The sequence below is a fragment of the Centrocercus urophasianus genome, unplaced genomic scaffold (genome assembly GCF_019232065.1).
Source record: "Centrocercus urophasianus isolate 14NV4802_14NV808 unplaced genomic scaffold, USGS_Curo_1.0 seq_34, whole genome shotgun sequence".
Lineage (NCBI taxonomy): Eukaryota > Metazoa > Chordata > Aves > Galliformes > Phasianidae > Centrocercus > Centrocercus urophasianus.
In genome coordinates, this window is record NW_024884911.1 from 793,223 (window position 1) to 810,451 (window position 17,229).

At 46.8% G+C, this 17,229-nt stretch overlaps 1 protein-coding gene across 1 annotated transcript in view; it reads left to right on the plus strand.

Moving 5' to 3' along the window:
* CACNA1B (calcium voltage-gated channel subunit alpha1 B) overlaps window positions 1–17,229 on the plus strand; it is a 165,742-nt gene that overhangs the window by 133,274 nt on the left and 15,239 nt on the right. Inside the window, exons 32-36 of the mRNA XM_042831032.1 lie at window positions 776–841; window positions 1,425–1,516; window positions 2,891–3,041; window positions 6,261–6,388; window positions 12,516–12,612. Of these exons, the coding sequence (XP_042686966.1) occupies window positions 776–841; window positions 1,425–1,516; window positions 2,891–3,041; window positions 6,261–6,388; window positions 12,516–12,612 (534 nt within the window). The remainder of the gene's footprint in view (window positions 1–775; window positions 842–1,424; window positions 1,517–2,890; window positions 3,042–6,260; window positions 6,389–12,515; window positions 12,613–17,229) is intronic.

A 17,229-nucleotide genomic window follows, 5' to 3' on the forward strand; every position in this document is an offset into this window, starting at 1 on the left:
GGTGGTGTTGGTCTGATGGGCCACAGCGGTCTGTCTGTCTGCAGTGGGGTCTGTCTGCAGTGGGGTCTGTCTGCCCATCCTTTGTCCACTCTCTAAGCTGCACTCTCTTCTTTGGTTCATATGCAGAGATTCCCAGCAGAGACCAATCAATCCTGGGCTGTGGGCTGCATAACCCCTCCCCTGACTTCAGGCTTCCCATGGTAGCCCCAGGGCAGGGCTTTGTGTCTTTGCAACTATTGCTAGTTAAGAGGTATTAATTACTTCTTCATCTAGCCTGAGTGCAAAGTAGCTGTTATTCTCAGCTCATGCGATATAATTATGTTGCAGCACTCACTGATTCCTCATGAAAACTCAGAACCTTTTTACCCTCTTGGGGGGCAGTCTGTGCCTAATTCAAAGCAGGAACTCGTTCCTTGGCTATGTGTGTTTTCTCATACTGAATTTATAGCAAGGTCATTAAAAATTAAGGTTTGTCCCTGTGCAATTATGCATAGGAAGCACCAGTGCCTGCTGCAGAGCTTCTTACTGTGTTTTCCCTGGTTACTGCTTATCTGCCTGCAAGAATGCACACAGAGCTCTTGGAAAACACAGTCTGGTTTGTAATTGATGAATACCTGCTTCCAGGGCTTCGTCAGCCAAAGGCTTCCAGGATTGTTCCAATTCTTTTCCCAGCTCCTTTACCTGAAGGACAAATGCTACAGAGCGCAGTGCTGCCCAGGAATTAAATGCTAATACAGGTTTAGTGATGTTAATACTTTCTTCTCCTTTCCCACAGGCCTTGCCTTACGTGTGTCTTCTCATTGCAATGCTCTTCTTCATCTATGCCATTATTGGCATGCAGGTAAAATTTTGGCTTTAATACTGACTGTATTTGCCTGGTTTTGTCCCATGGGAACAGGGTGTGCTGTTTCCTCTGCAGCAGCATCAGTACCTGGCTCAGGATGAGGCAAACCAGCACCTCCTGCCTGGTGGTTGGGGATTTGGAAGAGCAAAAAGGGGCCATTCTCTTATATCCTTACTGCCAAGTCTTAAATCTAGTGCCAAATGTGTACGTGTAAAGTGGGAGAGCATGGGCTTGCAGACCTGGTCCTGCTCTGTAGGTACCTACTGATGGACACCTCTGCGGGTGACAGCAGGGCACAAGGCTGTGCCCAATGAGCTCTTTGGGCACCAATCCCTCCCAGAAAGAGATGAGGAATTTTTCTTGGCCTACGGTGGAGCTGAAAAGTGGTGTTGGAGAAGGTCAGCACGAAGATGAAGAACATTCATCTGATTTTTTTCCGCCATTTGTTCTTCACAACACACTTCTTTCTGCCTTGAAGGAGGGCAGATCCTTTTCCTACCTTTTCTCCTATGCTCATGACTCCCACGTAATTCTACAGCAGGCTGCATTTGCCCTGAACCCCTTCTGCTTTCTGTGGCAGGTATTTGGAAACATTGCACTAAATGATGAAACCTCCATCAATCGGCACAATAATTTCCGTACCTTCCTTCAAGCCCTGATGCTTCTGTTCAGGTAAGCTGATACTGAATGCCACAAGGCTTGCAGGTGGGCAGCAAGTAAGTCTTTGTGTCTTGATGCTGGTAATGATATCCTGCATAGGTCTGGGTTTGCATAGTTTCTGTGAAGCCAAGTGGAAATGCAGTTCTCCAGCTCAGAATAGCCACTGCAGCCAAAACTCTGAATGCCACACAGTGGGAGGGAGTGGGCAGAGGCAGCAGGACTATGATGGGAAGCAGGTTTCTGCACGAGGGAGTGAGGTTTAAGGACTAAATGCTGCTGATATTTTATGCTGTACAAACCAGAGTGATCTAGGAGCTGTTTCAGTTTGCACTGAGCACCAGATCATCCCAGAGCACAGGAGCGAGGCTTATGGCCTGGTTCAGTATCCCAATTTTTGCCTCCCATTGCTATTACTGTGGGGTAAATAAGGATTCCTGTATCCCAGGCTCAGCCCAGGGTCTTTGCCCGATGCTGCTGCTCACTGGAATTCATTGTGTTTGGAAGTGCTTTCACATCTTTTGTGATTGTAAGGGTATTTTTCAGATCCGAAGTCTTAGTGGCAGAATGAAAAGCTTTGCACCCACTTTGTGTAGCTGTGAGCAGCACTGCAATGGGCTGGGTTCTACATGAAGCTGTGGGGTGGCCCTAAAGGCACCTCTGAGCACGGTGCAGAAATCACTGGGGGAAAACCTGAGGTTATGTGAAAAGCTGACATCAGCAAACATGAGGATCCCCCTGCCTCTGATCCGTGCATGTGTGTTGCTGGGGTTGGTTTCTTTTGAGGATGGACATTCTGGGACTGCCGGTGTTTTCCTTTTGATTACTTTTTATCCCCGCAGTGAAAGGGAGAAGTTAGGATTTATTTGGGTTACAGCTATCTGCTATTTCAGCTTTCATACCCAAAATGGGAGAAGGGAAAGGATGGAGAAAACCTGGGAGGCCGGATCCTGTGACTAGTCAGACTTTCCTGGTGCTTCTGCACCTTCTGACAAGAGAAATGAGGGATTCCAGGGGAGGAGGCTGCATTTGTTTCCCAGCATCTCAGCTGGGCTTGCAGCCAATGCTAGGACAGAAACATCAGGTACTTCAAAAGGAGGCAACGCAAACTGCATCTATTCACATTTCCATGTTGCTGTTGACTTGTTTAAATCAGTGTGATCTTATCCTCCCTGAAACCAACCTAACTTGGCTTACCTGAGCCTGTTTCTTTTCCTTGACCTCCATGCATCAGACAGAATTATTCTCCTTTATTTCTCATGACAGCAGGTTGGCAGCTCGGGCTCTTCATGCAAATATATCTCTCTCCACCTGGGCGCACACCTCCTCCTAATTACCTTAGTTAACAGGTGGGGATGAGCTCACACCCTTCTGCCTATTTGTCCACAGGAGTGCCACAGGGGAAGCCTGGCATGAGATCATGCTGTCATGCCTGAGCAGCAGGGCCTGCGACCCGCTCTCTGGCCTCACCAAGAACGAATGCGGCAGCGACTTTGCCTATTTCTACTTCGTGTCGTTCATCTTCCTCTGCTCCTTCCTGGTAAGCCAGTCCCTAAAAGGCTGGGGAAGCTCCAAGCCATCCCCACCCTCTTGTTTCCTTCTTCTCCCTAATTGTGATTTATACAATGTTTGCTAAAAACTATTTATCCTCCTGGTGCTAAGATCCCTTTAATCCCCAAAGAGACCATTTAGTCATTAGTTTAAAGGGAAGCACTGTTTTTATCTTTCTTCCCACGGGGGATCTAATATTTGGAATTAAGCATTAATCTGTTTTGTCTTGATTTGTAACGTGGCCCTTTGAAGAAGGGGATGGGAAGGGCAGGATGGGAATGGCCGAGATAACATTGGTTGAGAAGTGCTTGGAGCAGGCAGCTGGCAGCACCGATCTTGCTTGATGGCATGTTTTGTTTTCTTTACCAAATAAACGCATTTTCTTCTGACATAGTGTCAGGAGACCCTTAGATATGAAGGTACATGGAGCTTTTGTGCTCTGTTTGTGCCTGTGGCTGTCCTAAGGGGCTGGCTTTAAGATTTTAATACATACCAATGTCTTTCTAATCACTTGTGTGCATTAAAAGCCTTCTGCTCTCAGGGTTTGGATCTTTCCTGTGCTGCTGGAACAGAGGAATAGAAAACCAGGGACAGGGACCCAATTAAACTTCAAGCAGCAAGAGATAAAAATCACGGCTCTGAAAAAGCCCCCAAAAGCTGCCTATCAAACCTGCTTTCAGTTTCATGCCTTGGCTTTAAAATGTAGGATTTGGTGCTTTGTGCAGCTAATCCCTGCTATCATCAGAAACCTTTACCCAGGAAAAAGAGGTACATGTGGCAGTTTGATGTTGTGTATTGATAGACCAACTTCAATGGACCCTGCTGAGATCCTGTGTCCAGCTGCTGTTGCCCCTCTGACATCCCAGGGATTATTTCTTCTGCATATATTAAATACCATGGAGCCCTGAAAGCTCCTGGAAGTTAATGCTCCATTTACAGACTGTACTCTATACTTCAAAGCCTAAATCTTTCCTTGTACAAATCCTTCCCCAAAACTCAGGTGTTCTCATGGGTATCTTCAAGAGTGCCATTGCTCCTAAACTTCTTTATTTTGTAATAATCATAGCAATTAAAAAAGAAAGAAAAATGGCTCTTCCTCTTTGGCTTCCATCAGCCCTGAGATGCAGTAGCAGGCCTGAAGGCTGGGGCACATCTGTGTGAAATCCAGCTTTGAACGCTGCTTTGCGTGAGCTCCTGGAACTCCCATTGAAACCTCATTTGCTGGCAGGGCAAGTGGGGAGCCCAAAAAGATCCAAGGGAGGATGTCCAACTCCCAAACCAGGAGCTTGGATGCCAAGCAGCTGGACTGCTGCAGCCAGGGCTGGAACTCATTTCTTCAAATGTGCTCAGCACTTCATTGCAAGGAAACGTGTGGTTCCCCACAGGCGATTAAAGCATTACAGAGCTGCAGCCCTGCCAAGAGGAAACGTTTTTATGGTTTGCTGGGTGTTGTTACACCATGGATTTGGGGGGAAATTGGGTAATGTGTTTGCTTTTTGATATTGTTTCTAGCTCTTTGTGGATGTCCAGCCTGACGCCATTTTTCTCCTTTAAATTTATGCTGTAGAAAAGTATAAATTGAAATTAAAAAAAATACGGAAAGCTTAGAAGCAGCTTTATGTAAATAAGGGAAAACTGTACCGAGCCACAGCTGGAGCTGGGAGCAATGCAAGGGGCTCAAGGGGAAAATTCACACAGGCTTTACTACCTACTGATTCTCTGGGGGTCCTGTGATGTGTGTGGGGTACTCGTAGCATTGCTGGTGTTTCCAGGGCTATTTTGGAAGTCTCTGCATCAGCGTATGGGTATGGTGGCTTGTTGTGGACTGTGCTTGTCTGCAGCAGTGAATTGTGCCCACTCCCATAGTAAGAGCTCTTCCTCTTTCCAGATTGCTCGGGGATATGAAAACTACACAAGCCCCAAACCTCCACTGGTTTTCTTTTAATGGCTGGCAGATGCTGATCAGCTGGGGATGGATGCCTTCAGCTCATCTTTGCTATTTGCTGCCATGGAGCAGAGCAGCAGCACTCACAGCAGCAGGGACAAAAAGGATGGAAATGTTCTTTGTGCCCATCAGGGCTTTGACTGACACGGGAACATCCATGTCTATCCTCCCTCCTGCTTTTCCATCCTGCCAGCTATGGCTTGATCTTTTCCCATTGAAATCCTTGTGTCTGTTCCTCTGGCTTTAATAAGAGGAAGCTCTTAATATACTAAAAGCATTCTCTGGCTTCTGTTAGCAGAACATGAGGGAGAGGAGACTATTGTGTGTCCTGCCCTTGCCTTTCAGGGGAGCTGTAAAGGTTTGAATTGTTACAAGCCTAAGATAGGATATTCAGGCTGAAGAATGGCTTTTCTTCCAGCTATTTTGTCTTGATTTGCTTTGATATCAAGGTTCTGGAAGAGCTGGCACAATCCAGTTGGTGAAGCAGCGACAGGTGGACTGTTCCACCAGTCTGTGCTGCAGAACCTCACTGCTGATAGAGATGCTGCCAAACTCTCCATGGTCAAGAGCCATGCAGACTTGCTGCACACGGTGGAGCTGGAACTGACTTGCAGAGGGCGGGGAGGACAGCATGGCCCCAAGAACCCAGTCCTGGCTTTGCCAGGTTCATTCTGAAGAGCATATGAGCTTTTTGGTCTCTCTCAGGTTGTCAGTAACACGTCGTGGTGATGTGCTGGGTGGAGTTGCGTGGTTTGGGCTGATATCCAGAAAGAAGTGGCCCTGCTGTGAGAATGGGAAAATCAGGTGCCTTGCTGTGCACCTGTAAGAAGGAAAGAAACGTTGCTCATCATAGTATCTTTTTCTCAATGCGTTAAAATCCACACAATTTCAGAGGTTCTCTGCTCAAGGGCCTGTAAGCAGCCAATCTGCTACCTTTACAGTGGCCTCCTGCAAGCCTAAATCTTTCTGATGTGAGGCTGTGGTGTGGGTTTCAGGTGGGGAGTGGGCTGACAACCCCAGCAAGAAGTCCTGAGGATACCTCTCACTTCCCATCTACCTGCAGCACTTGGCTCTTGCAGTGAGGATGGGGCAGGGCTGCTACCCTGCAAGCAAAAGGCAGCTCCTGGGGGAGATGTAGGCAATTCCTGGCCAACAACCGCGGTGTTGGAATCGCGTGTCTTGCTAAGAAATTCATCACCCTCTAAACCTTCCTGCTTTTATTTTTCTATTCTGCCTAACTTCATAACTGCTTCTTCTCTGCAGATGTTGAACCTGTTTGTGGCTGTAATCATGGACAACTTTGAATACTTGACAAGAGACTCCTCCATCCTTGGGCCCCATCATTTGGATGAGTTTGTTCGTGTCTGGGCTGAATATGACCCAGCTGCCTGGTATGTGTGCTCTTATACTTGCATGTGGAGAAAAGGATTTGTGTTGCATACAGGTATCGTATTTATGCACACAGCCTGTGCTGAATGTGAATGCAACTCCAGAAAGAAAAATGTGTAAAAATTGAAGTAATGTGTGAGGTAAATGATCCATTTAAAGTTCACTATGTATTGGAGATGAATTAATCTGATGTCATTACAAGAGAATTTCCGTTCAGTACACATGAGATAGACCTAAACCAACAACTCAGTAAAGCCAAACACAACCACTGTCACCCCATGCACATGTAAGGCCAAAAAATAATAGGATAAATTCAAGTAATGTTGGCCAAATGGCCAAGCAAAAAAGATATTTAGCTTTTCCAAAAGCAGCTTTGGCTGCCGTTGGTTCCTGCATCTCAGGCCAAAGATAAGCTGAACGTGCTGCCATTGGCAGTTTTTCTTGACTTGTGAAGCTAAGCCTCACTGCTTCTTAAGCAGGCAGCATTCCTATCCTAGCTGAGAAGCACATGAGCAGCTTCACAAATCCTGTGCAGAGACATGGGGTCACACACAACCTTCAGGTTTTCAAGATGCTCTCTCTCCTTTAAAAGGAGATGACAAACTCCACTGCTTGGCTTCTGCTAATACAGTACCGTGGGCCCAGAATGGATCTTTTGCTTTCAGTCACCTGTAAGACAGCAGGGCGTGATGCAAAGCCTGTTAACATGAGGGTGCTGTTGCTGAAAGCAGGATTTTTAAATGGACATTACTCATAGAACCCTATGTTTGGTCTTGGAAGCCTCCTTCTGATGACAGCATCATTGTAGAGGGAGATTTTGTTCTTATAAATAATATTTAAGTTTGGGGCATGCAGTTGAAACCTAAGACATGTGAAATAATAATAAGAAAATGCAGTAAGCCTGACTTTGAAAACATTTGAGATTTCAGTGAGCCTCTTATGAAATGTTTCTGATATGTGATCGTGGTAAAGAAGGAAATGCTTTTCTCCCAACTTGATGATGAAGTATTTGGTTTTACTGTTTTGTCTTTGCTTTTTCCCACCCTAAGATAACAGCTGGGGAAGCCAAACCCCTTCGCTTGGCAGCACAGCCCCTCAGGAGCAGCTCTGTGCTGTGGCAGACCCAGGAGCCACTGCTGCAGCCTTTGAAGGGATTGAGAAATACAGAGAGATAATTTGGGCTGGGGATCACTTCTAGAGCAAGACTGACTTGAATATTTTGTTATTCCCTTTGTCTGTGTAAAGCCACACGATAGTGCTGGTGACTGTCATTGTCATTTTGGGATGCTTTGAGTTGCAGGTCACAACAGGTTCCTCAGTAATCTGCAGCTTGGGCATTTGCCTGCTGAGAAGCTTTTTTTTTGCCGAGCCCTGCTAATTTTGTTTCCATCTTCCTCCCCACAAGTTACACTGCAGAGAATCTCTGCCTGTGTGAGGAAGCTGCCTGCAGCTCTTAAAACCTTTGCACTTCTTTGTTTCTCTGCAGTGGAGACAGATGCAGGCAGGGTTTGTATAATCAGGATCTGAAACTCCCTGCTAGGATGCAATTAAACCACTTGAAGATCTCACTAAAATTGATTTAGACTAACTTTAAGTGTAAATCTACCCAAAATGACCTGTGTGTGATTTTTAACTAGCTCCAAGCCTGCACGTATGTGGCACAGCACATACTGGAAGCTTGTAATCTCTGAGCAGATTTTCCTTACCACGTGCTCCGTAGTACAGACATGTCCTTTGTGGGTATTTGGCAGGGAGTAAATAACTGTTTTTCTGTTGCAAATCCAATCCTATCTCTTGCCACTGGGAAATCTCAGTGAGGCTGAGAAGTTGGGTGCGCCCCTTTTCGACTTAAAAACAGCCTGATTATCATCCATGGGAGAAGTCACACACCGTGAGGGGAAATCATAAGTACCAGTGCAGTTTTTATTCATGTGTATATGTTCAGGAGCTTTCTGCCCATGAAAGTTTAAGGATTTTCTTGCACTGTTAACTCTGAGCACAGAGGTTCTGTTTCGTGGGGCTTTCACCCATTCGCTTCTAGGGCTGCTAACGCAAAATACGCCATAAATAAAGATCCTAATTCTGACTTTTCCCTAATCTTGCTCCCATTTTGCTTTGGTGTGGAGCTGTTGATGTTGGCAGAGCAACTAGGGACAGAAGTGCAAAGCAAGGGAAGCTGAGGCGTGGTACTCAAGCCTTGGTCCCGAAACGTGTGCATGTTCTGCATTTTCCATGTGTGGATCGTTCCACTGAAATCATTTATGTTTTCACAGTGGGGCTGACATTTGCACAACGTAAGAGCAGTCCCAAATCCATTTCTAGTTTATGGCCAGAGCAAATCTTTTGAACGTTTAGGGTGAACTCCGTTGTGGCCTTGGACTTTGTATCTCCCAGTGGTGATCCAAGGATGGAGCTGAACAAACTGTCCCGTAAGGCGTTGCTCCCAGCAGGACAAAGCGCCCACTTTTCAGCTGAGGATGCAGGGCTGTTGGGAATCCATTCTCTGTTTGTTCCCTTAGTTGGTCAAACTTGCTGAAAAAAAGCTTCCAGCCAATTTGTCAGTGTCAACTCCCAGTATATTGTTATGATAAATAGTGACCATAGTACAATTTGCATGAAGGAAGGGTCCCAGGCTGTTAGCTTTTGCTTCCATCTTTGACTGTTTCATGCCTTCTCTCACAGTCTCCCCCTTGGCTGTCCCATGCAAAAGGAAATGATGGTGTTTGCCACCTTCTGTAGCTTGAGACCCTTGATGAAAGATGCTGGCTGGCAAAGAAGTGCAAATTTTGTAATATTTTTGTTCTGTAGGTAGCATTTTCATGTGGACAGTGTGGACTTAACTGTGTGTGCATTGACGTACCCATTTCTGGTGTCAGAAACCCTTGGCTTTGTTATAACCTCCAACTTTCTTTAAAATTTTCCTGGAAAATATATTCCAAAGTGAAGTTAAAAAGTGCAGCTAGCAGCTGTTGTGAATGTGTGTGGCACTTGGGGGGTAAGTGTGGTAAAAGTGTTGGATTTAGGGGTAGCAGAGACCTCAGGCATCACAGAAAAGGAGAGAGCAGGAGAGCAAATGCACACAAGGTCCGAGGCTGCGAGTTAACCAGGATAGCACTGAACTGAAGGGTGAGCTGAGAAAGAGCATTACCTTTATGTCTGAGATACATGAAGTGAGAATTTCCTCCCTTGTGCCCTGCTCCCCAGTGCACAAACCTTGGAGCTATTGGGAATGTTGGTCAGCCTTCCCATTCCTTATTCCTGACTGCTGGACAAGGGACAGCCAAGGAGGAGTCCCACTGACTCATGGAGAAAGCAGGGAAATGCTCCTGTGCATTTGCTACACACTGATTTGGCAAAACCCTTCTAAAATTGGGGTAAACTACTTGACTCAGTTAAACCAATGCACGTTTTGTAACTACGATTAGGCTGCAGCCAAGGCATACACGGCCCTATTTGATCTGCTTCTAAATTAGCATTTTGAGTTGATTGTGAAGGTTTTGAATAGATCTTAACTTTTCACATTCAAAAAAGCAGTAATATTGAAGGAGCGTTTCCAAAATATTCCAGCCTTCTTCATATAATGTACAGAAATAAACACGGTGAAGCCACATCATCTCATTTTTCTTTAGAGGTCGTTCTTTCGCACATGATTTGGTTACGTGCAGAAGATTAAGAAATCTAATCCTACTGTCAAATTGGCTGAAAGTATTGTTGTGAGTTAATTAGACCGACCGTGAAGCTGCCTCAGGGCATCTGATTTCACCTTGTGGTGATGAAGACTCCATTTTCCCAGTGCTGGTGGACCTTGAGGTGCAGTTTCTCTCTCTCCAGCACGTTGCTTACTGTCCACACAGCAAGCTGAGGCTATGCAGGTAATAGCAGCAGGAGGTAGAGGTTCCCAAGCTCTGTTGAACCTGCTCGTCCAAATCCCAGTGATAATCCATTAAGTAAACCATTGGTGTGCTGCATGCTCTGGTTTTACTGCTCAGTGCTTGGGCAGTGGGTAGGTGTCTTCTGTAGGCAGATGCTCAGGCATCGAGAGGTGAAACACAGTGATGCTGGAAAGTGAATGCAATGGATGGGAATTCTACCTTATGACACGGAAGGTTTTGTGAAAGAAATATGAAAATGAAGCTTTTATTGAGCAGCAGGAAGCACTCTCTCTCTCTCTCCATCTGTGTTAAAGTCACTTTTTCATCACAAGCTCAGTTGTTATCAGGCTAACTTTGCTTTTCAGCGTGGTTTGTCCTTCCGACCTCTTCTGTTTGCAAGGGAAAGGCTGATTCCCCACGTTTTTGCTGTCATAACTTCTGATGTTTTCTTTCCAGTTGCCGGATTCATTATAAGGATATGTACAATTTGTTACGTGTAATTGCTCCACCCCTGGGCTTAGGAAAGAAGTGCCCTCATAGGGTGGCATACAAGGTTTGCAACTTCAGAGACTCCCTCCAGCATTTTCAGTTCTGTTTTTATTTCTTTTTTTTTTGTTTTTACCCCCAAGTGCAAATGCGAACGGTACAGAAAGGAAACTGTAACGTAACAAAACTTGGTTGCCTGACCAAGGAATGATTGATGGACTGCCTCCTCGCTCCTCCGTGCATCTCATCCCTGCCCCATCCCTTCCCACACCCAGCTGGCTGGGGCCAGGCAGCCTTATGAGACAGCCAACCCTCGAGCTTGCATCACGCAGAGGCTGGGTGGGAAGTGTTAGGGAAAAGCAGCGCAGTGTCTAAGTGCCTCACTTTACATCTATATGCCAGAGAGAGATACTATCCCAGGATTTCTGGGCAGCAGCAAGATTCTTGGGGGGCTTTGCAATGTTGTCCCTCTAGTTGAGTGACTCAGGTTTGAACCTTTCCTTTTCCTGAGCTGGAAGAGTATTTAGGAATGGGCTGGCTGACCATGGTTGGACATGCTGGTTGGAGAGATGAAGGGATGAGCTTTGAGTCCATCCGACTGCAAGAGCCAGAGGTTGCCTTGGGAGCAGCAAGACTCGTGTCTCTGAGTTATGTTAGAGACAGCAGGGAACCTCCTGAAGGTGTGCAACGCTTGGGAGTGAAGGTGGAGAGCAGAGGATGGGCACTGCCAAGAATTCAAAGGCGCCGAGCCCTCTGCCAGGAGCAGAGGAGGGAAGCCAGGGGGAAATCATTGGCTGCAATTACAATTTCTGTCTCTCATCAGCTTTCAGATTAACTCTGGGCTATGAAGCCGGAGAGGTATGTTAAATGCTTTAGTCACTAAGGACAGGAATAGATGGGTTTGGCAGGGTAAGTTCTCTCGTCCGCCTACTCCTGCATCAGTGCAGGATTTGAGACACGTGTCAGGGCAGCAGGCTGGCATGCAGTGCCTGCTTCTGCAACTGTCCTTCTTGAAGGGCTTCCATGACACACAGGGCAGCCAGTCGGTGGTGAAGACAGGCAGTGGGTGTTGGGCTGAGGAGAGAGGGGCCCATGCAATGCAAGGCAGAAACAAGTCCACTTTCCACCACCATCCTGCAGGTTGGGTGCTGGGCTCTGGTTTTGCTGACCCCACATTCAGTCTGGCTGGAGATCTGCAGACTTGCACCTTTGACTTAGAGCAGTCCCCCGTCTGTGCCCCTGAGCAAATTAGGAGTTTTAGGATTAGAAATAGCTATTTCTCCTCTGGCAGTCTATAGGCTAACCTGAAAACCCAGCTCTTCCTTTGCTGAGGGAAAGCCCCCTGTCCCATAACTCTGCCTACCAGCTGTCCCTGGCATGGTGATCACAGCCTCTTGGACCTGTTTGGGGAGCAGGCAGAGGAAGCACACCTCTGCCCCCCAAACCCAAGCCCTCCCTCCCAAATGAGACCTCAATCATTCCCAGCTGCAGGGGATGTGGGGCTTCCCCATGGCGAGGAGGAGATGTTGGGTCCCAAACCACAAGAATGGAAGTGGAGAACCTTTGATTGACCCACCTCTTTCTTTGGTTTTGTTTTCCTGAGAAATCTGATTAACCGGATCTCTGTTTTCTTGTCTGTTTTCCCTTTCTCTCTCCTCCTCATTTGCTCCGTTGTGTCGCCCTCCCCTTTCCCCGCCTCCCTTTTTCCCCGTCCTGCTCTGCTTTGATTTCCGTCTCCTCTCGCTTTTGCCTCTCTCCCTCTGACTCCAAGCGGGCGCATCAGTTACACAGACATGTATGAGATGCTGAGACACATGTCCCCACCTCTAGGCCTTGGAAAGAAATGCCCTGCTCGCGTTGCCTATAAGGTAGACCACCCCAGCAGCTCCTGCCAACTCACCAGCTTTTTGTGCCGTGGCTGCAGTGGGTGCCATTTCTGTGACATTAGTGCTGTTCCTGGGCTCCTTTTGAGTGCTCTCTCTGCTTCCTGAGCAGACTGGATTTTGGATCTGCTGCTTTTTCTTTTTTTTTTTTTTGTAACCATTTTTTTGGTCTTTGAAACGGTGGCACGTCAGTTTGTCTTTCAGTATGTCTCTGCTATTTCTATCAGTGTTTCTCTCTCTCTCTCTCTCTCTCATTCTGCTTCCATTTAGGCTACTCTGGGGAGGGTGCTAATGAGTAAATTACCCTGCCACTACAATCCCCATTTGTCTTTCCACCGCTCTCACTAGCCCATCAGTACGATGGTGGTTTTCCTCCCTCTAAATTAGATTGGTGTAATTAGAGTAGGCAGTGCTGTAGGAGTTTGCGAGCTATTAAACAGAGGCAACGCCAGAAGGGCTCCTTAAATACCCTCATGAAAGAAATTATTTTAATGCAGAGCATTTAAGATGGTGAGATGAAGAAATCACTCAAACTGATTGTTGATTCTGAAAAACTTTTTAATTGAACCGCAGGAAGGCATTACAGCCTAAAGGCTGCTTGCCAGCTGCTGCCTTGATGAGCACGGTGGTAATTCAGATACAAACAGGGCCAGCTCCTCAGGATCTTTCAACACCAAACTTCACCATTTATTTCGCAAGAGGTCTGCCATAAGCACCCAGAGCTGCACAGCTCAGCTCAGTGTCCATGAAACTCAACGGGGTTGTTGGTTTTGTGGGTGGTTGTGGTTTTTTTTTTGTTGTTGTTGACCTCAATTCGGGTACCACCAAGCCTCTTTCTCACCCCTCGCCATGCTTGGTGCAGTGGGACGCAGTGGATTCAGATCAAAATGTCCCTCCCAAAGGTGCTGGGTTTTTTTTCTTTCTGTTGAGCTTTTATGAAAGCCAGGTTTTGGAACTTTAATTAAGCCAAAAAACCCAGGCCTGCCAGGACACATAGCAGCAGGAAGAGGTTCAGGTATGGCTTTCTGCAAGATCCTTCCTCCGCGTGTTGGGATATAAAGAGCAAAGTGAGCAGAACTTTAAAACTAGGGAGTTATCTATCTTTTCCATACTCATTTTTGACGAGTTTGATGCTATAATAGAAGCTGTTTAAAGGAGCACTTCTGTTTGAACAACTCATCACCACCTTACCGTGAATCCACTCCGGAAACCCGGCTGCCTTCATGCCCTCCTAGCTATTTCAGATGGATACCCACACAGTCAAACACTTCTGCAAAGGTACCAATTATGCACAGAAACCCAAAGCTTTTAGAGCAATTGGTGGCTCCTTTTAGCACCTCTGAGTTCCCGTTGGCTTCACAGGGAGCAGACACTGCTGGGAGCTGGAGATGTTACAGCTCTGAGGTCACACACGTGTGCCAGAAGCATAAAGCTGTCACTTTTTCCCCCCTTCCCCTCCAAATCTTTAGCAGGAAGGGAGGGAAAAAAAAGAATATATAAATAACACGTATTAAAATAAGCATTTTAAACAAGGCTTTTGGCTGATTTCCATAGTGAGGAGTCTCTGTGTCTCTCTGTGATGGCTCTCAGCTGCTGCAGAGGAACTCCCTAGGTGCAGGCACTGCAGCTGTGCCTTCCCAAATCTGTCCTTTCCTTCTGAGTTAGCTGGTCTCTGGTTTAATTGGTCTTTACAGAGAAAATCCACAGAAGCTAGGTACACGCGGATGGTTTGTTTTTAAGATATATGTATGTATATATATACAAAGAGCTGTTTAATTTTTACCCATCTACTTAGAAACCTCTAGAAGGTGCCTATGTGTGGCTGACCCAGAAGCAGAGAGGGGTTCCCACTGAACAGCCCAAACCTCAACTGTACATCAGGTTTCTGAGTTCGAGGGCAATCTGATTCATTTGGTCCCTTATCACAGAGCCACAAACCACAGCAGTATGAACCCGAGACCAGTTCTGAACTTTTCCCATGGTCTCTGCATCATTTCTGCTCCCTCCCTCTCCACAAAACAATATAGATTTTTTTAAAACTTCCTCTTCTGTCTGGCAAAAGCCCTTTTGACCCACACCTCCATCCTTTTCCTTTCCATATGTATAATTTTTCCCAGTCCTCTCCATTTGTAAAGGCTTTGTGTGCTTTTCCCCAGTCGTCACCCTTCTCAGTATGTCTGTGTTTGTTTCATTTGGGTTTTCTCCTCCTTGCAGCCCTGTTGGCTGTTGTCCTTCCTCTCTGTTGCTTTCTGGTTCCCCTTTCTCAGCTGTCCTCTTGGGTTTGTGTGCCCAGCCTTGGCCAGAGCTTGGCTGTGCATGTGGGGTGCTGGGGCACCAGGAGAGCTCTATCCTGCAGCCAGGGTGGGGGAAATGGGAAGAAATGCATTTTAAAATCTCTTCTATCTGGTTAAACGGAAAAAAAAAAGGGAGAAAACCACTTTGACTTTGCTCTAGTGCCTTGAGATTGGATCTCTGGCCCATTGGCTGTTTGGGGTTGCTTGGTTTTACTCAGTTTGGGAACTCTTGGGTACATTTACTCTCATTTATTGAGACTTGGAGGCCCCTTATCATCAGCTTGTCTACGGTGAGGGGTCCTCAGTTTCCAAATGCTATTCACTAGTAGCAATATTTTCAGCGGGCATCTGCGTGCTTCGTGGCTGTTGGCCTCCCTCCACTGGAGGAAACATCATGGGGAAGTGAGTGCCTGTTGCACAGAGACGTGGCAGGACACCTGAGCAGTGCAAATCCTTGGAGGTTGTCAAGAAACATGGAGATGTGGCACTGAGGGACATAGTTTAGTGGGCATGTTGGGGTTGGTGGTTGGGCTGGATGATCTTAGTGGACTTTTCCAGCCTTAATGATTCCATGATTTTAAGTCCCAGCTATGCACACTGACCTGCAGGAAGGGCTCCTTCCATGCAAAAACCTGCCACATTGCTTGGCCATGCTGTGCATCACAGGGAGGGTCTGTAAAATGGGTGCTGGAAATGCCCGTGCTGCTGCTATAATTCTGTGCAGTGTGACAGGACTTTTCTATGCAGTGTTCTGGCCGTGTGCTAGGGCAGGATCAGTGTTCATAGAAGCATAGACTCATAGAGTGGCTGGGTTAGAAAGGACCTTGCAGCCTGCTCCAGCACCCCACCATGAGCAGGGACATCTCCCACCAGCTCAGGCTGCCCAGGGCTCATCCAGCCTGGCCTTGAGCATCTCCAGGGATGGGGCATCCACAGTCTCCCTGAGAAACTATTCCACCATACTCATAGTGAAGAATTTTTCCCCAATACCTAAATCCACCCTTGCCATCAAAGGGAGGAAGGCTTGGGCAGCCTCTCTGAAGATGAGAGAAGAGTTAAAGCAGAGCAGAATAATTACAACTAGGTCGGAGTGAATTATTCATAGCAAATAATTTATTCACCAAATTCAGCCTCGTTTTCTGCAAGCAGTGCTCCATTGTCCTGAATTTATTCACATTTGAAAATTATTCCCAGAGCAGTTCTTGTCCCAGAGGCTGCTCAGGAGCTGCTGATGAGGTGTTCTTAATAATTAAAATCCATCAGGGTGCCAGCTGTTTTCCCAGCTCTTCTTTCTGCCAATACTTGGGCAAATGTTTGAGCCTGAGCTCAGTGCTCACTTTCTGGGTCACACTGGGAACCAGCAAAAGATTTCAGCCTCACCCAGGTGCTGCTTTACCCTCGCCTGGATTTTGACACCAGCATGAACTTCCCCATTTCTCCAGCATGTTCACTGTCTGTGTGAACACTGCCCCAGAAGCCTTCAGGCAGAAGACACTCAGAAACCAAACTCTGAGCAGGCACAAATTCTGCCAACTCCACTTGATGCAAAGCTCTGCTTCCTTGTTGCCCGTGTCTTTGTTTGTTTGCAGTGAAATCTCTGCTGGTGCTGGAAGATGCCTGCACCCCTCTGACCATACAAGCAACTGCAGCAAGAAGCATCACCTACTGTTACCCAGCTGTAATCAGTTACCATTTGTTATCGCTCTCCTTTTTGTGGTACACAAAGTTAATTAGGAGACTCTGGAGACAATATTGCAGCTCCTCCCTCGGGGGCCTTTTCCTACAGAAACATAATGAGATCCCCCATGCCAGCTCCCTTTGCATCCCTCCCAAACCTTCTGATTAAATCCCAGAGCTGGAGATGGGTCCCAAAGCATGCACTGGGAAAAGAAACAGGGACTCCTGCTGCTACTCCTCCTTAGATGCTATTGGATATGGGAGACAAAAGGAGGAAGAGGAGCAGCATGGGAAGCACCATCCTGCCAGGTCTGCATTGGTTTTGTCTTTTTCACTGCCCCAAATTAATTCACCTGAACAGCCCTTGATTGTGGTCGTCAATTCCCGTAGCAACCCAGAGCAGTGTAAACTTCCCTGCCATCCCCATCAGTACGGGGTCCTTCTGGGGTCTAGAAAAAGGGAAAGCAGGGGGATGAAAGGGCTGTGATTTGGGAACGCTTCCAGGCGGCCGTTCTCAGCAGTCCCACCCAGTGCTGCCTTGGGTGCAGGTATTTTGTTCAGCAAAGCAAGTGTGCAGTTGCACACACAAGCTTGAACCTCCTTTCTACCTCTTGAAAACCTCCCTTTAAAT